We start from the raw sequence: 21013 nt of genomic DNA, 5'->3' as shown, positions 1-21013 counted from the left end.
AAGTGACCTGACAAATTAAAAATATAAATCGTTAAATTTAAAAAAGTTTACCTAAATTGAAGTGTTTGTCTGCGTTCTATTGTATATAAGCTTTGTTGTGGATATATTTAAAGTGTAAAAATACACTTGAAATTACAGTAATGCTGCAGGCAGTGTGCTTATTGAATTATTTGTATAAGTGAGAAAGAACTGTTTCATTTGTTACTAAACCAGAAGGGCTAAGATGGCCGACTATTTATCATTTGTCGCCCTGCCTGTCACGTTCTAACGAGTATGTTAGTGCGAAAGTGACACATGGCACGACAGGTGATAAAAACGCGACCATGACGCTTGAATCTTATCACTTAAAGTGTCATTCTATGGAACTTGCTAACTATGTAAACAAACCGCCATATTGAAATTGTCTCTGAATGATGAATTTACTAGTGACTTTGTTTACATAGTTAGCAAGTTCCATAGAATGACACTTTAAAATATAATGTTGTTAGGATCCTTTTTTGTAACGTTCACCAATGTCGGGCTGTCGGCATAAATTTAAATTGTAAAAGTAAAGGCGTGTGAATTTACTAATTATTATTTCTATATGATGGTTTTTCAACATTTCGAGTAAAGCAATGTCTTGCTAATGATGGGGGTCAGTTTAACGACTTATATGAAGACAAAGTCGCGAGAAAAGAGTGTATTATTTGTTGCTGCAGATAAAAAAGCGTTGAATCTCGAATGGATTATAACTACCTATTAAATAAATAAAAAAAAACCCTCGCATTATGCATAAAAAATCCATTTTATGCTAAAAATGTCTTCCATCATTTTGGAAAAGAGCTGATACAGAGATGATTGGAAGAGTCCAACTACTGGATCGATTTTTATTAAACATAGCTAAGAACCACCGCAAGGAAATCGCTTTCACGTAAAGAAATACCGTATCGAAATTGGTCCATCCGTTTGAGAGCTACGATGCCGCAGACAGACATTGGCGTCAAACTTATAACACCCCTCTTTTTGCGTCGGGGGTTAAAATTAAAACTGTCAGATTCAAGTAATCGTTTGTATATTAACTTGTATATTGTGTGCATTTTATTTATACTTTTGTAATGAAATACAATATTAAGATTTTTTTTGATAACTTGAGGTTAGGTGTATTCGGATAATTCCAAAAATGAAGTTTATCACGATGAAGTAATGAACCGACATAATGAAGTACTTATTTGAAATTACCTGAATACACGTAATAGTGTGCCCTTAAAAAGGATTATTTTTAAAGTCGCAATATAATAATATGGGTGAAGGCTGTGTTTTGAAATTGTTAAGTTGTTTAAATGGTTTGAAAACATTATTAACATTAATGAGTTGCACAATTTTGTGCGTTAATTCGATATCATTAACTAAAAATGCCGTAAATGCTTCACACGAGTACACCAATGTCATGCCAAAAGAAAAAGACAGGCATTAAAATATGTTTTAAAAATATAAAAATAATGCTCTCACTCAAAATTTATTTTTATGCTGCTCAATGAAAGCATTCCTTTGCTTGTTATACGTATTTGTGACGTTATCTCTTAAAATGGACCTTATTTCGATGGCGCTTAGGCCGTTATTAACGATGCTCCGATATAAATACAATGCCGCGCGACCCTGTGCGGCGTAAGCGCCATCGACAATAAGGTCCCTTTTCATAGATAATGCCCCATTTGAACCCTTTTCTTGGCAATAAAAAAAATCTCGAGTTTTAGCCTCACCAACAAAATACAAAAAGAGGATGAATTATTTATGTATCTTGTAAAATACGTTGCTAAGTACAGGGTCGTCAACTAACTTGTGATTGGCTATTTTATTTGTTATTTGTTTTTAGTATAATTTGAACAGACCGAATTTACTACATAATAAATGGGTTAAAACTAAATTATTGTGTAAAACACAAATATCATGTTGAGCAATATGATGGTTCGAAATGAGCTTTCTGTAATTGGTTTTCAATGTTACATGTTACGAATTATTGGCTATGTACAGTACAGGACTGCAGCGCTCGTCTGGCACATATGGGGCGTATTAAACATTTAGCAGTTATATTTGAGCCTACGAATGTTCACATTTTTGCCACGCTGTGCGTTTGCCACAAAAAACCAATAGAAGTAAGGTGTAGGATTCATAGTAGTGTTAAATATTGGTGACCACTTCTCAAATGTAGTGAAATAACAATGTTTGTTATCGTTGATTTGTGCGCAAATATTTATTGTGTAAATAAAAGCAATTATGATTGGATAATATGTTTTCATTATTAAATACTTGATATCTTAGACTGAATAAGGTCTGCGTCGGTGAGCCAACGAGAATGGCTTTATGAAACGAAATAAATCAACCAACATTCTATTTAATAAACGTGAGAAGGTAAACCATTTTTTAATATTAATATGGCTGATTTTCGGTACATCTGGTGCTACATTAGGACACCGGAGCTATAAACAAGCACATTAAATAAGTACGTCGAAAATGTAAAGGGCCTTATGTACTGCAAATTGTTGTACGATGTACGTGCGAATGGGTAATTTCTCAACTTCTTTTGCACTTGTATCGTAAATAACTATTTGGAAGAAAATTAAAAATGTTAGGTTAATAGAAAATGGAACAATTTCTGAGCCTTAAAGCAAGATAGCTATATCAGAGCATCCCCTAAATTCCTCTTGCGGGCCACACCCCAGTTTCCCAGTCCCATCAGCGCACCACCCCCAACTATTCCCGGCCACATATCTCCATTGCAACACGCAATGCTCACACGTCAAAGCAGGCAGCTTATAGTTCACATAGTACGTAGTGCTTTTCATAGGGTAATATTTAGTGCCACCGCATTCTAGTTCTAGAAGCTTGTCAAAACATTCTTGGCTGTTATTCTTGTGGTCAGTACACAGTCTGAACTCCCAAAAGCCTTTGTGGTAAGCGGTTAGTCTAGTTGTGGTTTGTATGGTGGAGCCTGGGAGGTATGTGGCGACGATGACGCCGCGATAGTCTCTGCCGTTGTACTCGTAACGGCGAGGGGTTGGCTTGTTGTATGGGTCGCCGCAGAGGCCGCACCTGAAATAAGTTGGAATTTGTATACTTACTTCTAGTGATGGGTAGGACATCAATTTAAAATGAGTTTGTATGAGTACCTCATTTTCTAAAATGAGGTGTTACAATGTCTTACTTCAAATGAGGTGAGGTACTAGCATATTTTCAGCGTCAACTATTCCATTAATTCCAACAGCGACAATTTTTTAAAGATGTATGAAAGCTTGCAGCGCTTACGCTTGTTGTCTTTTGTGTTTAATTGTTAACGTATTTTCGGCGGCGACGCGAAGCGATATTGAAGTACGTCGCGTGTCGGTCTCACTCCCTCTTTGGGCATTTCTAATTCATTGTTTCATTTTGAAAAGATTTTTGAGGGGTTCATGTCACAGAGAGGCGGTGAGTGGTACAAACTCAACGCATTTCTCGGTGGACCTTTGTCGTTGCAATAAGGTTTGTAGTTCGGCAGTTGACAGTGTGGATCATTACTCGTTTCTTCATTTGAGACATTTTCGCCTAGCGCCTCGCGCGATCCAGGGACTCTGTTGCGAGTTGTGAGGACTGTATGAGTTTTGAGGGTCGCGAGACTCGCGAGTGAATTTGAACAGATAAGAGTTTTTTTGAAATTTGAAGTGTGTGAATGATTTGTGTGGCAGGGGTGTTTGTGATGCGCGCGAGTAAATGAGCAAAATGAATAGAGGAGTGAAGTAAGACATTTTTGCGGTACGAAGTACTGCGACAAATTAACAAAATGAGTGGTACAAATGAGGTGCCTCACGAGTGAGCGACTCAACACTACTTACTTCACTGGCTCAGTGACTCGAAAAGGATCTTGGCCGTCTGACGCAAGAAAACTCCACTCTGCCCTATTTTGTGCCACTACAATGCTAGTAGAGTACTCCGAGGGCGGACAGGAATTAGGGCTTCGTCACTCCAGCGGTATCTGGAACGCCCGGACGGACGTTTTCCACCCGGGTACCCCAGATATGCTCTTTTCACAGCATCAGCCTCCCCATCCTATCCACGTGACCGAGTCAGCGAAGTCGTGTGGCTTTAATCTCGCCAGTTATATTGGGCACCGCAACCAGCTCCTCGAGCTCCTATTTTTATACTCTATTCTAATCCCTCAACTTCCATTTTCATCTAAAGTTGGAATTTATAGGTACTTGGTTAAAATCACTATTGAAATTGAAAGTTTCAAAGACTAACTTAATAGGTAAGTGGCAAATAAGTCATCGGAACAAAAATCTAAAAACAAGGTACTCACTTGCCCCCATTCCGCTTCCACTGCGTCCCTACTCCTCCACAATTCAGGCCGTTGTCATCATAGTTGGTTGGAGTATTGAATCCATATCGCCAAGCGGTTGCGCGGCCTGGCGGGTTCAGCACCATGCCGTGACCGAGTACCAAGGACGCGGAATATAGCAGGATGGCCAAACTAATCTGTAAGTACCGGAGTTTTAATATAGATGGCGCGAGTTAAACAGGGGATCGGACTGCCAGGTCAAATAAGCTACTTTTAACGAAATGTCAAAATGACTCGTTGAATGAAGAATGACAAACGTATGACGTCATATGTTGGAGGAGTCTGCCAGTCTGTCAGTCTGCTGCTGTTTATGATTAAAAATAGTTTAAACTCAAAATAAGTAGTCGTTTGTTTTATTTTGTGTAGTTTCGTATGTTGTTTGCGCGTAAGTTAGTAAAGTAGTTTAATACGCCATATACCTAATTATCTAATTATTTTATAAATAAATATATAGAGTCTGTGCGGAAAGAGAAGAGTCGTAGAATGTATTGGAGATACATTTCACGACTCTTCTCTTTCCGCACAGACTCTACTTAATACAAATTAAAGGATACTTACAGAATTTATCATCATGGTGACTTCAATTCACAATTTAAATAAAATATGAATAGTCTTGATACTTTAGCGGTAGTACCTGATGTATGGAATTTCAGCCTTGATATGTTTTGAGTGCAATGACTTTTATCTGACCCGCATTTTATCTGAAGTTTGGCTGACTAACATTATGAACAGAGGGAGCAGACAATCTATTTTTATCCCTTTCTTCCGGTTGATAGTCCGGTGTAGGATTTGTCAAACTGTTGAGCCCCTACAGGAAGTTTTACGAATTTTCCTACCGTTGTTTATTTCAGTGAGTATAGCCGGGCTATAACCGCATAATCGAAGTTCGCAAATTGCGGCCATCTTTCTCTGTTACCCTAATTACGCCTTCATTGGAGTAAAAGAGAAAGATGCCCGCGAATTTCGATTTTCGCGGTACGCCCAGGAACGATTATCTACCTATATGGTACATTAGTACTGTCACCTGCAATAATATGTTTACTCTTCAACGGCCGCAAAAATATGAGACACGCTCTTAATGGCTCTACTAAATAAGATCGTGTCAGATTTTATGCGGCCTTCGTTGTGTAACATAATATACTTATTTATATTGCAGGTGAGGTGACTGTACCATATTTTGTCTATAGAAAGTATCGAATAAGCAGTCAGCTTCAAGTTGTTTTTTCATTGGCTACTATACTTGGTCAACCAGATCTTGACAGTAGAAAAAGGCGGCAAATTTGAAAAATGTAGGCGCGAAGGCATATCGTCCCATAGAAAATTTGAATTTCGCGCCTTTTTTTACTGACAAGATTTGGTTGACCAGCTATAATTTTACTGGCTGGTTTTTAGGGTTCCGTAGCCAAATGGCAAAAAACGGAACCCTTATAGATTCGTCATGTCTGTCTGTCTGTCTGTCCGTCCGTATGTCACAGCCACTTTTCTCCGAAACTATTAGAACTATACTGTTTAAACTTGGTATGTAGATGTATTCTATGAACCGCATTAAGATTTTCACACAAAAATAGAAAAAACAAACAATAAATTTTGGGGGTCCCCATACTTAGAACTGAAACTCAAAAATTTTTTTTTCATCAAACCCATACGTGTGGGGTATCTATGGATAGGTCTTCAAAAATGATATTGAGGTTTCTAATATCATTTTTTTCTAAACTGAATAGTTTGCGCGAGAGACACTTCCAAAGTGGTAAAATGTGTGTCCCCCCCCCCCCCTGTAACTTCTAAAATAAGAGAATGATAAAACTAAATAAAATATATGATGTACATTGCCATGTAAACTTCCACCGAAAATTGGTTTGAACGAGATCTAGTAAGTAGTTTTTTTTTAATACGTCATAAATCGCCTAAATACGGAACCCTTCATGGGCGAGTCCGACTCGCACTTGGCCGGTTTTTTTTATTACTCACTGGCCAGACACTATGCAATACAGTCTGTATGCTTAACATTAACACGAGAGCGCCGCTACGTTATTTCGCGCGCGATAAAGACTACCCGGCCCTTTCTAATTAATACAGTTAGGAAAAGATGGATAGTCTATCTCGCGCGCGATATACTGTCGTGGCGATCTTGTGCTAAGTCTACTGGGATGATGATGACTTTACGAAGATATTCTAAATGAAACACGAGGTAATTAAAAATGTTAACTAAATTTTATTTAAAAGTACTCGTAGGTGTGTTGCTCGAATACTTTTACAGGTCTCTTTGGTTTTTTTGGCTTCTGATGAAGATCCGGCTGCGTCTGAAAAAAAAAAGCAAGCGATATAATTTAGTACGTATCATGACTCTTACCTACCTATTTGCCCAGAGGAAGGGCCATTTACCAACGAAAAAAGACTATGGTCTTAATGTAGAAACAAAGAAATCCTATGGAATAGGGAATATTTGATATGTGATTGTCTGTAAAAACTTGTCAAAAAACAGTTTAAGGTACAGTATGTATAAGTTACTCTATGGTATAGGTACTTAAGTCACTAGTGCCCAAAGTGCTGCTTTCTGGCGGCAAAACATTGCAGTAACTCCCTATTCTTATTATCACACAACAAAAAAGTTTGTGCCCCATTTTTATATTTTTTGTTCTGGAGGTATTGACGCAAAAAGGGTTGCGAAAAAAAGTCCTAGAGTCTGTGCGGAAAGAGAAAAGTCGTGAAATGGATGGGATCCAAAACATTCTACGACTCTTCTCTTCCCGAACAGACTCTATAAGCAGTTATTGTAAACCATAGATATCGATCGATAGATTTTTGATCTCATCATACCTACACCAGAGAATTTGGGACGGGTATATTACGGTACGGGTATATTATGGTACGGGTTATACCGCCGTGGCCGGGTGGTCTAGTCGTCAGGACGTTAGCCGCGTGAGTTGAAGACGCGGGTTCGGTCCGCCTCGGCCACCGGTGGACTTGGTCACTTTTTAACCGACTTCCAAATCTCAAAGAAGGAGGTTATATCAATTCGGTTGTATGTTTTTTTTTTTTTTTTTTTATTTTTTTTTTTATTTTTTTTATTTTTTTTTATGTTTGTTGCTCCATATCTCCGTCATTACTGGACCGATTTTGAAAATTCTTTTTTTGATTGTATGTATATGCATACAGATTGGTCCCGTTTTTGTCAAAACCCAGTTCTGATGATGGGATCCACGAGGAATCGAGGGAACTCCTCAAATCTTAAAGGCATACATATAGTGATTTTTGTGTTTTTATCAACAAATCAAGCATATACATTCAGAAACGTGACATTTGATGAAGTGGAACTGCTGATGATGATCAGAACGGAACTCTTCAACGACGCATAGTTCACGTTTGGCGATTTGTCCTCTTCGTTATGTTGTTAAGCAAGTTAAGTTTTTAAGCCATACTATATATCATTCTCTAATCAAACCGCATTTACTCTACTTGATTGAGCTGTGGGGCAGCGCAGCCAAAACCAAACTAACTTCCCTACAAATACTCCAAAATAAGATAATCAAAATTCTTTTTAACTATCACCGTCTAACACCTACTGGGGATGCGGAAAAACTTACATGCACTGGTTCTGCGTTTTCCTCCTTATAGAGTCTCCAGTCTCCACTGATTCGGCGGCACTTTATTTTGTTGTATGTATACTTAATTATAGGGATCCCTTTGGTTTCATTTTCTTCAACACACAATATATCGAATCGAGTTTTATTTTACATGTATTGATGGTGACATGTGACATTTTTTCTCTTTTTATTATCGCCTTGCCGTCTATATTGAAAACCCGACAAGGAGGTCAGAATTCATAGGTTAAGTATTTAATACGTGGCGCAAACATTCCCCCGGCCTTGAAAGGAATAGCTTTCAAAAAGTTATTTAAAATAAATCATTTACTACATAATAGCATCCTTATTGCTCAGAGAAAACTAAATTGACATAAACATATGAAGCCTCCATAACTTGAGAGAGATAACTAAATACTAATAGAAATATGAAATTATATTATTGAGAAGGCAAAGGACATAATTTGACCAAAGGTCTTTTAAGTGTGCCTGATTTTGTTTTAACCAAAGCAACTCTGGCAATACCGTCCTTGCCTGGAAAGAGTTGAGTTATAAGACCTAACGGCCAATGTAGAGGCATAACATTATCTTGAAGGATGACTACAACAGTTCCTTCCTTAATAGGTTGAGAAGGAGTATTCCATTTTTGTCTGGTTTGCAACGTGTGCAAATACTCATCGCGCCACCTCTTCCAAAATGATTGCGTTAAGCGATCTAATAATTGATATCTTTGCAAAAGATGATCAGATGTTACCTCCGCAACAGACGCAGCTGGAAGATATTTCAATGGAGTAACATTAAGAAAATGAGCTGGCGTCAATGCGGAAGGTTCAGCTGGATCAGAGCTTAACACGGATAGCGGTCTAGAATTTAATAAAGCCTCAATTTCACATAGAATTGTCATTAATTCCTGAAATGACAAGATTTGTTTACCTATCGTACGAAACAAATGTGATTTGACGCATTTAACGTTACTTTCCCAACATCCTCCAAAATGTGGAGCACTGGGGGGAATAAATCGCCAAATTATTTTATTGGCTGATAGTTCAGTTTCCCAAGCGTCTCGATACTCATTCGCAAGGAAATTATGAAGTTCTTGCAAATATGTATTGGCTCCCTGGAAGTTGGTTCCGTTATCGCTGTACATATATTTTACAGGACCACGTCTGGATAAAAACCGCTTAAATGCTGACATAAAGCTTGCTGTACTTAAGTCAGTTGCAAGTTCTAAATGAATTGCTCGCGTTGTGAGACATGTGAATAAGCACAAATAAACCTTTTGACTCTTCACGCCTCTTCGTCGAACAGGTGTACAATACAACGGACCAGCGTAATCACAGCCAGTATGTATAAAGGCTTTCTCAACTTGATTTACCCTGCACGCTGGTAAATCTGCCATCATTGGGGAGTTAGCCTTTGGCTTGGTCCGGAAGCAGTAATTGCATAAATGAATGCGATGACGAATAATACATCGAGCTGCTATGATCCAGAATCGATGTCGTATAATAGATATAAGAGTTTCAGGTCCTGCATGTAAATGGTGTCGATGATAATAATCGACCAGTAGGTTAATGATGTGATCACGACGTGGCAATAACAAAGGATGTTTATAATCGTAATCTTCATCAGAATTACTGAGACGTCCTCCGACGCGAAGGATTCCATCTTGAATAAATGGCTTCAGGCTTGCTAAAGCTTTTGTAAACCCTTTTTTCAGGGTCATATCTAAAATATGTTGACTGAAATAAACTCTTTGTAGAGCTCGTACGATTTCTAATTCGGCTGCTGTTAAGTCATCAGCACTAATAGGGCCTTTAGGTAATCGTTTTATAAATTTTAAGATATAGGCAACTGTGCGTACATATTTAACCCATGACGAGAACCGTTTAGACAAATCATAAATTAAGTTGTCGTTCGAATTGTCACAAGTCACTAAAGAAACCGTTTTTTCTTCAGGAACGTTGACTTCGTCTGGTATAAACGCCTGAATCGGCCATTCGTTTTTCGGGAGTTTCATCCATGGAGGGCCTGATAGCCATAGAGGATGGATCACCAGTTGAGCTGGAGTTAAGCCTCTAGACAGGCAGTCGCTTGGATTTTCTGTTCCCTTAATATGATAAAAATGATCGCTTGATAAGTTATCTTGGATCTTGGTAATTCGATTGGCCACAAAAGTTTGCCATCGATGAAGCGACGAATGAATCCAACAAAGTGTCACTGTTGAATCGGAGAAGGCCAACACAGAGTCGATTGGGTATCTGGTTGAGTAGGTATCAACCACCCTTTTTATAAGTTGTGACAATAGCAATGCTGCGCATAATTCCAGTCTTGCTAGGCTGACAACCTTCACGGGCGCTATCTTAGATTTAGCGCAAATTAAATTAATGACACCTCGGTCATCATTAGGAAAAGTGACGTAGGCATAAACCACTCCACCATAAGCTCTTTCACTAGCATCTGAAAAGCCGACTATAGTTAATGAACAGTTTTCAATGACACCAATATGTCTGGGAATGCTAATGTTAGATAGTAGCGGTAGTTCACCTTGGAACTGTTGCCATTGGCGTACAATATGATCAGGCGGCAATTCGTCCCAATCAATTTTCAAAAGCCATAACTCCTTTATTAGAAGCTTAGCGAACACAATTACAGGGGCAACTAGGCCCAGAACATCGAATAGTCGAGCTACCGATGAAAGAATGTTTCTTTTACTACACGGTCGATCGTCGGGACTAACCTGGAACTTGAATACATCTTCACCAGGATACCAACGCAGACCTAAAATCTTCAACGTTGTATCATCGTCGAAGGTGACACTTTGGGATAAATGTAGTCCTTTCGGTATTTCTTTCAGAACAGCTGCAGAATTTGACGACCACTTTGCCAGTTGGAATCCACCTTTCAAGAACAAATCCAGCAGTTGTTTAGTCGCTTGCATAGCTTGGTCTTCATCAATAACGGAACTGGCTACATCATCCATATAAATATCACGAGATGCAATTTCCTTTGCGAGTGGGTATTTATCACCTTCATCAGCTACTAACTGTTTAACAGTTCGCAGTGCCAGAAAAGGACTGCTACGTAGACCGAAGGCTACCCTATTATACTGAAATACCTTTATAGTTTCTTCAGGATTAAACCTATAAAGTATACGCTGATAAGGACGATCCTCCCCCCGTACGTCAATACACAGATACATTTGACGTACATCAGACGTGATAGCAATACCAAACAATCGTAAGTTTAGGAGAATGCAGAACAAGTCAGCTTGAAGACTTGGTCCTGCGTGAAGTATGTCATTTAACGATAAACCGCTTGTGGTCTGTGCACTAGCGTCCAGCACAATTCTAACCTTTGTGGTTATTCTGTCAATTTTGACAATTGCGTGGTGGGGTATGTGATAAGCATCATTTGACTTATCATTTGGAACCTCAGATAAATATTTTTTATCAATATGTTCACGGATAACTTCATCATAAGCTGGTTTTAATTCAGGTTGCTTGACGAATTTTCTTTCAAGCGCTAAAAATCTGCGTTCAGCAGTCTTGTAAGAATCGCCTAAATTGCTTGGGTCCAATTTAAACGGAAGTGCTACTTCATAACGTCCGTCTTCCAAACGATTGATTGTATTCTTGAAAATATCTTCAGCTTTTTTCTCGTCTGGACTATGAATCACTCCTCCATCCAAATCTTCAATTTCCCAGAATTTTTGCATTAAATTTCCGACATCAACCGAAGTAAAATACCCAGCTGCTGAGTAGGAAGCGTTAACTGCGGGAGCATCGCCTAGTATGATGTACCCCAGTGTAGTTTCTAAAGCGTCAGGCAAACCAGGCTCGTTTTCAATTTTATCTGACATTAACAATTTGGTGAATAACTTAACACCAAGAAGTACATCAATTTCACCTGGAATCGCCCAAGAGTCATCTGCTAGATGTAAATTATCAAACAGATCAGTTGCAGATTGATCAATATGACAGGTCGGTAAATCAGGCGTGATCTCATCTAAAACAAGCGCTTCGATAGTATATTGATGTTTAGGATCATATCTTGACCTAAATGTTAAGTTGACAGTTCCTCGGATGGGTTGTGTTATCGTTGTTCCACCTAATCCATTTATTGACGTCACTGGGCTGCTGTGTACAGGAAGACCTAAATTCTTGCAGCACTTCAATGTAACGTAATGTTTCTGTGATCCTGGATCCAGTAGACATCTCAAAACCTTGTCCTTGCCGTTACGCCCACTAGCGAGTACCTGAGCAGTGGCGAGAATTTCCGTCAAGGGTGAAGTAGTCTGTCCCGATGCCGAATGAGTACATACCGAGGCACCGTTGTCCTTTACGGATGAACTTGTGCTAGCTTCACTATCATCCTTAGATGAAGACTTGGACTCGTTGTTATTCATTGCAGGTTTTGAGTTTTCGAAGTGTAACGTTGTATGATGTTTGCCTTTACATTTACGACAAGTTTTCTTCGAGGAACATTTCGATGCAGTATGATGCGTGTTCAGACAATTAGTGCACGCGTGAGTTTCCTTAACGAAATTAAATTTTTCGTTAGGCGTGAGTTTCATGAAATTATTGCAATTATAAAGTTGCGAGTGATCATTACTCTTGCACATAGCACATGAACTTCCGTTGTCATACCCTTGCGTGCTAACATACGCTTGGGGCGTGCGAGGGAGGGGAGCTCGCACGCTGCTAGTGTTGGCAGCGGAGCCGCTTTCAGCCTTAATTGGCGTTCGTTGCGATGTCCGATATAAAATCTTCACTTGTTCCCTAACGAAACAAATGAATTCGTCATATGTAGGCATTGTAGAAGAATTCCGAATAGACATCTCGAAATTCTTTGTGGTATCTGAATCTAATAACTTAAGACCCAGGTGAATGAAAATAAAGTCACTTAAGTTTTCGAGCTTGAGTTGTCTTATTGCTGAAATAGTAGCAGCAAACGAATCAATTATTTTTTCTAAATTAGATGCCGAAGGACCGTTGATGTTGACAGGTTTCATCGAAAACAGCTGGTTTAAATATGACGTAGCTAATGCGCGTTTATCATCATATTTCGCGATCAATGCTTCCCAAACTGTGTTGTAATTTTCTGCGGCAGGTATAACTCCCGCACAGATCGACTTTGCCTTTCCTGTCAAATGACTAAACAAATAATGAACACGCTCAGAATCCGTAAGTTTTTTATTCTCATGTATGACACGCTTAAATGTTTCATAAAAGAATGGGAAGTTTTGAATATCTCCATCGAAAGAAGGAAGTTCAATCCGAGGGATTTTAATGGAGTCGTCCTTACATGAATGGCTCGAATCCCTGGATGTCGAAGGGCTCGGAGCAGGTGCATCAATTTTTGAAATTTGACATTTGATTACGCAGTAGAGATCTTCAAACGCATTCATTGCGTTGTAGTTGACGATGTACTCCGGGTCCAACTCCAAGTTCAGAAGATTGACTTCATCCATCAACTCTATAAATTCTTTTCTCAGTTGATCGACCAATCGAGCTTGCGCGATGAACTGCGAGAAAGCCTTCTTGTCACTGCTTAACTTTGGAATCATGTCATAAATATTTTGTAAACGCATGAAACATTGAGCACGTTTTGCTTCCGCGAGCTTAAGTCGCGTTGCCATGGTTACCTAGTTATTACTATGACAGCACGAAAAAATATGAACAATTTGTGCTAAGATGCACAAATAATTATAAATTATATTCAACTTGTATAATACCTTAATGCAAGTCGAAGGAAAATGAAGTAAATACGAACGTTACGCTTGTATAATACCTTAATACAAGTGTAACCTTCGCAATAGGTTAATTACAGTTTATGAAAAACTGAGGCTTTTAGAAATAATTTACCCGTAGCTTTCAGTTTAGTAGAGTGTATTTAGTAACTTAAAATACACTGAAATTATATACTTAACGAATATGGTGTGCAAAAATGTTCCGTGAAAATTATGTCACAATATGACAGTTACAAAATACGAAATTTATTTGTAACGCATTTATAAGGTAGCGTGATGAATAATCCCACACGCTACGCGTAAATGAAATATGAAATAAAAATAACAGACAATAAAAATAAATTAGTTTACTGACCGTACTTTGAAATAAAATTATGACGGGAACATTTTTTTGAAAATTAAGAAACCGAAAGGAAATCCGAAATTATATTTTGTACCTACGCGATTCAGTGAGCAACAAGGTTATTATGTAATATTTTTAAAGGTAAATTTGGAAACCGGTTCAAAGGCCAAAAAATGGGGATGCGGAAAAACTTACATGCACTGGTTCTGCGTTTTCCTCCTTATAGAGTCTCCAGTCTCCACTGATTCGGCGGCACTTTATTTTGTTGTATGTATACTTAATTATAGGGATCCCTTTGGTTTCATTTTCTTCAACACACAATATATCGAATCGAGTTTTATTTTACATGTATTGATGGTGACATGTGACATTTTTTCTCTTTTTATTATCGCCTTGCCGTCTATATTGAAAACCCGACAAGGAGGTCAGAATTCATAGGTTAAGTATTTAATACGTGGCGCAAACACCTACCACATGTATATATGCAGAAACTGGCCTAATGAATATTAAACAATTGTATATGTATAGTACCAACATTCTAGTCAGAAAAATATTAAACAGTGCACTCCATACTAACTTAGCCTTTATGACGAAGAAGCAAATATCCAAACGAACTACCCGTCGTGCGAGTTTCATTGTATTACCAAAGATAAGAACACAATTAGGTAAAAAAATGTTTACGTATGAAGGTGCACAGCTTTATAATAAATTACCGTCTGATCTGAGAGGGGCAGGCTCATTCAATGAGTTTAAAGCTAAATTATCGCAGTACATTTTAAACCACTACCCACCTTAAATAGTTGCGTGAGCGTGTACCTCTCGTCTCGAGCGACTTTGTGTGCTACCGTAGATATAATTACTTTTACTTTATAACTCTGTTCTCGTGTAAGTGACTTGTATGTCTTTTATGAGAATAAATATCTTTAAACCTAAACCTAAGCCACATTTTTGTCAAGCTCGAGTTCTGATGATGGGATCCATGAGGAATCGAGGGAACTCCTCAAATCTTAAAGGCGTGCGTATAGAGATTTTTGTATTATCATCAGAAAATCAAGCATTTTTATTAAAAACTGTCGCATTTGATGAAGTGGAACTGCTGATGATGATCAGAACAGAACTCTTCAACGACCCATAGTTCACGTTTGGCGATTTGTCCTCTTCGTTATGTTTGTTAAGCAAGTTTAGTTTTTAAGCCACATTTCTGTCAAGCTCGAGTTCTGATGATGAGATCCATAAGGAATCGAGGGAACTCCTCAAATCTTAAAGGCATACATATAGTGATTGTTGTGTTTTAATCAACAAATCAAGCATATACATTTAAAAAGTAACATTTGAGGAAGTGTAACTGCTGATGATGACCAGAACGAAACTCTTTAACGACGCATAGCTCGTGTTTGGCGATTTTTCCTTTTCGTTATGTTTGTTAAGCAAGTTAGGTTTTTAAGCCATATTTATGTCAAGCTCAAGTTCTGAACATGGGATCCATGAGAAATCGAGGGAACTCCTCAAATCTTAAAGCACACGTATATAATTTTCTGTATTTTTATCATAAAATAAAGCATTAACATTAAAAACTGTCGCATTTGATGAACTGGAACTGCTGATGATGATCAGAACAGAACTCTTCAACGACGCATAGTACATGTTTGGTGATTTCGAATTTCGACTTTGACTTGGACTGGGACCCGGACTCGGATCCAGATCCGGCCTCGTACCCGGATCCGGTTCGGACCCGGACCCTGACTCGGACACAGACCCGGACCTTGACCCGGAAAACCACTATGATACCTAAACTAAACAAACTACTATGATTACCTTGTAACATGGCAAACCTGCATAGTGCAGCCACCGCGCGCACTGGCCGGTTGTAAAATAAAAACTAAGCCATTCGCCCGTCTTTTGTTTTTTCTCATCAATATTCAATTGGAATTCTGTTGCAAATTGCACAACTTTGATTTTATTTATTAAATGAGACTCTATGCTTATGATTTGTACTAAAAACTATATACGAAGGCTGCCACTAATGCAGGTAATATTTGTATAATTGTATATATAGTATTAAGTTTCTGTTTATGTTTAAATTAAACCTAATCCAAGTCTTATTTGTACGTCACTGGTTTCCTGTAACGAAATGAGGCTTGGGTTAGGTTCCGACCCGACGTCTAAGAACGTACGATTGTTGCAGCCTTTACTTCTGCCTTAAAACTGAAGAGGTACTTATTACTGTTGCTGTTTCTTTTGATGGATATTTGCTGCTGAAGTTTTTCTCTGCGTGGACCTTGCTGATGCGGTAGCACCCGCGGCCAGAATTGATCGTTTGGTTCGACAAAGATCGGGATGCAAGAACGTTAAGGCCAGTGACGATATTTTATTTGTTTAGGCTTACGTACTGACGAAAATTACTTTATTTTATTGTACATATTTTTAATATTATATTGTTTTACTATATGAACCTAGTTTCATTTTCTACCGCTCTAGTTAGCCGGTTACAACCTACCATAAAATGTAGGTATAAAGTATGATGAGGCCAAACCCCTCCCGCTCAAACCCCCGTACACCGCACCGCATGCGCCGTTAAGTGGGTTAGGTTAGGTTTGAACTGCTATCCTCACAGAACCGAACAAAAGTGGGTTAGGTTAGGTTAGAACTGCGAGCCTTACAGAAACGAAATGCTACTAGAAAAGTGGGTGGTTTTACCTCCTTTTCTACATAGCGCACCATCTACAATAATCTTTCACCGGGCCGCATAGAAGTCGGTTTTTTTTTCTTAAAAATTATTCTTTAGTGTATATCTATTTCAGTTTATAAATCATAATCAAAATTCAACAAACCTTTTTCTTCTTCTTGCGTCTATTATTCTTTGTTTTCCGCTTGTCATTTGTCTTATACTCGTATTGCAAGAGTTTCGATTTAGGCTGACGGCTCCTTTGTCTCGGCTGAGACTGTTTTGAGGGCTTCGATTTTTGAGGTCGAGATAAATGGTTTTTGGAGTGTTGAGGTCCGGGTTGGGGTTGTCGATTTGAGGGTTGAGGTTGTCCATTAGAGGGATGTCGATGTGATTGAGGGTGCTGCGTTTGAGTTCGTTTTTGTGAGGAAATCTGTTGATTTCCGGGATGATGATTTGAATATTGCAGGTGATGCGATTGGGTCGGACTTTGCAAGTTAGACGGTTGAACAGATTGTTGATTTGAATGTTGGGAATAGGCATTGCTATTTTTCTGCGAATGTTGGATATCTTTCGATGGATATGACTGTCTGTTTGATTGCTGATTTTTCGTAGATTGAGTAAGATAATGATATGAGGGATGATTTTGAGGATACTGTTGTGCATTTGAGTGTTGAGGGTGATTTGAAGGCTGTCTGTTTGAGTGTTGAGGTTGCTCGATCGAGTTTTGTAATGGTCTGTTAGGTTGTGGTTGCTTCTGAGACACTTCTTTCGATGGTTTTGGTTGTCGATGCGAGGGCTTCGTGTTAGTGGGACGTTGCGGTGGCGATGGACGCTTCGGGTCTTTGCGTGTCAGGTGACCTGTGTAAAGAGATAGGTATCCAATAAAATTATTAGGTACGTCTGTTACTGCAGCAGGAACTGAGTTTTTTTTTCTGAATATCGCCGAAGACTGCTGCGCATTAAAGTTTAAAATATTTAAAAATAAAAATATGTGGAGTAGACGGACTCTACATATTTTTATTTTTAAATATAAGCTAAGTCTGCACCGAATTGGCAGTTAGACCTAGCATACGGATTATATACTTGGTCAACCAGATCTTGACTGTAGAAAAAGGCGGCAAATTTGAAAAATGTAGGCGCGAAGGGATATCGTCCCATAGAAAATTTGAATTTCGCGTCTTTTTTTACTGACAAGATTTGGTTGACCAGCTATAATTGAGTTTTATATTTGCAAAAATAAAAAAAATTACCATTTCTTCATGCTTGAGAACAAGTGGTGTTGCATCAAAGATAGGCAAACCGGGGTGAATTGGTTTTACTTTTTCTATTGTGCTGTAGGAAACGGTGCTTATAGTATTTGTTGGTAAATAGTAGACACTACCTATATTCTTCGCTTTCCTTGTATATGTTACCTATAATACCTATCCACCGTGTTTTTTTTTTCAAACTCCTTTAATTTGGAGACTGGTTCCTGAGCTTAAATTAACACGTTCACTGTCCCAACTGTTAACTGTCAACCTTACGGCCTTTTAATAGAGGCTTGCCGTGACCCATATGTGGGGCATGGGTCAGAGAACGTGTTAAGTAACATGCACAAAGACACCGGTTTTCTAATTAACTCCATTTTGGAAGTAATAAAAAAAACTATTAAGGCCCCTACGTTTTTAAGTTTAAGTGTTTACATATTGATTAGTGGTGTAAAACCTCCTGTTTGCATAACCTTTTAAACACCACGGGCTTCAGGGATAACCTTTACATTCAATATAATAGTGTATTTTCGTTGTAATTTTAATCAGTATATTTTTTATTATAATTTCCTGTTATTATTCTTTCCTGTACTTAATTTTTACCTAAGGAATAGGTAAGTCCTACTCCAATAAAAATATTCGTTCAGTTTTCGACTTTTATTCCATCGTGCAAATGCAATCAGCATATTTACGTCTACCTATCCTATCTTATACCTACATATAGTTAACATAGTAGGTACAGTCAGCAGCAATAGTTGCTAAGCGGGCGAGGTGTCCAAAATTACCGCCCGCTTAGCAACTATTGCTGCTGACTGTACAAGTATAAATGTTACGCTACGGCTTTAGGCGGACAACGCGCGAACGCGGCGCGGCGCGGCGAGGATGAAACAAACCGTTGATACGTATAGGTATGTCCTACTCGTACGTGAGCGATTTAGACGCGAAGCGGCGCGGCGGCCGCGCGGCGTTCGCGCGTTGTTCGCCTACGTAAGACGTAGCGTAATGAATATCATAAGAATTATAAGTACCTGCCGGTACCTAAGTTTGATGCTTGTTCTCGAGCATGGAAAAATGGGATAGGTAAGATGAATTATTAAAACAAGATATAATTTAATTAGGTAGGTATGTTTTATTATAAAATAATAAATAACTTATACTAAGCACTTTGGTTTCAGAAGCATACAATCATTAACCTCCAAAAATTACTTTAAATACTATTATCTACACCTATTGTATATATTAGCTATACCTAAAGACTTATGGCGCCAAAATGAGGCAAAAACTTAACGCTAGTTGACAGGTCAATTCGATATTTGAGCAGTGTCTTTTCAAAAGGGCTTATTTCTCTATGAAAACCACAAAAAAATAAGCCTGTTTGAAAATACTGTCCGCATTTAAAACTATATCAAAACTTCTCTAAATTAATTACTCTTTCAAATCATTCTCCACCTCCTTACCTTGGTCCAACTCATAGAATCCGTGCTGCAAATAGTAGAAAAGCGGCGACGGGATGTTTTCGTTGCTGAGTGTCTTCGACACGCCTATAGCAATATCGGAGCATGCACGGAACTCCTCCTGATTCCCGCAGCCTAACCCTGAAGTTCCATTACTGCAGATACCCCAGTTATTTCCAGCCACATATCTCCATTGGAGCACACAATGCTCGCATATCAATCCAGACGGCAGTTTATAGTTGACTTCGTAGATACCACTGCCTCGGTTTGGAGTGTATTTAGTCTCCCCCTCTTCTGATACGAGTAGATGGTTGTCGAAGCACGCTTGGGAGTTGTCAGTCGGGTCAGGGCAGAGTTTGAACTCCCAGTAGCCCATATGAGAGGCGGTGAGGTGGGTGGTGGTGGCTATGGTTGCCCCGGGGAGGTATTTGGCGACGATGAGGCCGAGACCGTAGGTGCCGCCAAGCTCGTGCGGGCGTGGGGGTGGGATGCTGTAGGAGTCGCCGCAGATTCCGCATCTGAGGGAGAGTGATCGGTCAAAGATGGTGTAGGTATATTCCCGTTTGTCCCTGCCTCATGCGACCGCCGCCATACATGGGGTAGGGACAGATGGGAATGATATGAATGCACCTATTGTTATCTGTGCCCGCGGGGGGACATAGTGGCATAAAAATATGTTCTAAGAAGTACGCAGCTGTGTCTGTGGGCCTCTAGGAGTTGTACTTACTTGCCACCATTACTCGACCACTGAGACGAAAAGCCGCCACAGTTTAAGCCGTCATCATCATAGTTCGCTGGTGTGGGGAACCCGAGCCTCCAGGCTGATGCCCTCGAGGGAGGCTGCGTCACTCTTCCGTGGCCCAGGACCAGAGATACAGAAGCGAGCAGGAGGATGTAGTGGCTGATCATCTGTTAAATGGATACGTAATTCATGCATAACAATGCGGTTACTGACAATTCGTAAATGACAATAGGCCGTAATTTTTTTTATTGAAAATACAAATAATCCATATTAAATACAATATCAATCCACAGCGCAGGCTTCGTCACAGTTTCTACCAATTTCTACATAAAAAAACAGTATCCTTCTGCAAAAAAAAAAAACAAAAAAAAATGCTAACAATTAAGCTCCTAATTCGTCCCTGTCTGGCTTTCAAACGTCCCAAATATTCGTAAATTAATATTTATTTATTGCAAAATAAGGTCCCCAATTTTGTGAGCTAAGTAAAACCCAAAAATTCGTTTACAATTATTATTTACTGTTTGATAAATTTGACAAATGTTTGCGGTTGTAAATCGAAGCCAAAGGATAATATTTTGAACATATTAATTACACCGTCAGTTGTTCAACTATTGTAGTTAATTTTTAATGGAATTTTGTAAGAGACAAGTAATTAAGAAAAATATTAATATTTTTATAAACGTTTTTAAATCATGTGTTTTATTTAATATGTGTATATTAAAAAAACACCTACCTATTTAAAAAAAAAACAATAAACAAACAAAAATGAGGATTTGAGTTAAACCGATGAAGTTTGACTACTTAAGCTAGGTTTTTTTTTGTTAATTTATTCAACTCAAAAATAACAATACGAGGTATGTATAAATATTATGCATTTATAG

At 38.7% G+C, this 21013-nt stretch overlaps 1 protein-coding gene and 1 pseudogene across 1 annotated transcript; both read right to left on the bottom strand.

Annotated features, from left to right (window-relative positions):
- Positions 1–2000: 2000 nt before the first annotated feature.
- Positions 2001–4921, bottom strand: LOC134654309 (uncharacterized; annotated as a pseudogene).
- Positions 4922–6564: 1643 nt separating this feature from the next.
- On the bottom strand, positions 6565–20299 carry LOC134654308 (uncharacterized). The gene is made up of 5 exons (XM_063509773.1): positions 20118–20299; positions 19394–19908; positions 17343–17547; positions 16942–17239; positions 6565–6648 (listed from the first exon to the last, which is right to left on the bottom strand). The coding sequence occupies exons 1-5, from the start codon at positions 20297–20299 to the stop codon at positions 6565–6567; spliced, it is 1284 nt and encodes a 427-aa protein (XP_063365843.1).
- Between the last annotated feature and the right edge of the window lie 714 nt (positions 20300–21013).

Source organism: Cydia amplana, chromosome 14, assembly GCF_948474715.1.
Source record: "Cydia amplana chromosome 14, ilCydAmpl1.1, whole genome shotgun sequence".
Classification (NCBI taxonomy): domain Eukaryota; kingdom Metazoa; phylum Arthropoda; class Insecta; order Lepidoptera; family Tortricidae; genus Cydia; species Cydia amplana.
Note: the sequence above shows the minus strand (reverse complement) of the source record. Positions and strands in the feature narration are given on the sequence as shown.

What these genes read in the sequence shown, in the direction of transcription:
- LOC134654308 (XM_063509773.1), bottom strand. Translation starts at nt 20,299, where the DNA reads ATGATCAGCCACTACATCCTCCTGCTCGCTTCTGTATCTCTGGTCCTG. An exon ending in ATTCTATGAGTTGGACCAAG is followed by an intron (nt 17,548 to 19,393) that starts GTAAGGAGGTGG and finishes CTCTTTACACAG; the next exon opens with GTCACCTGACACGCAAAGAC. An exon ending in CAACACTCAAATGCACAACA is followed by an intron (nt 17,240 to 17,342) that starts GTATCCTCAAAA and finishes CAACATTCGCAG; the next exon opens with AAAAATAGCAATGCCTATTC.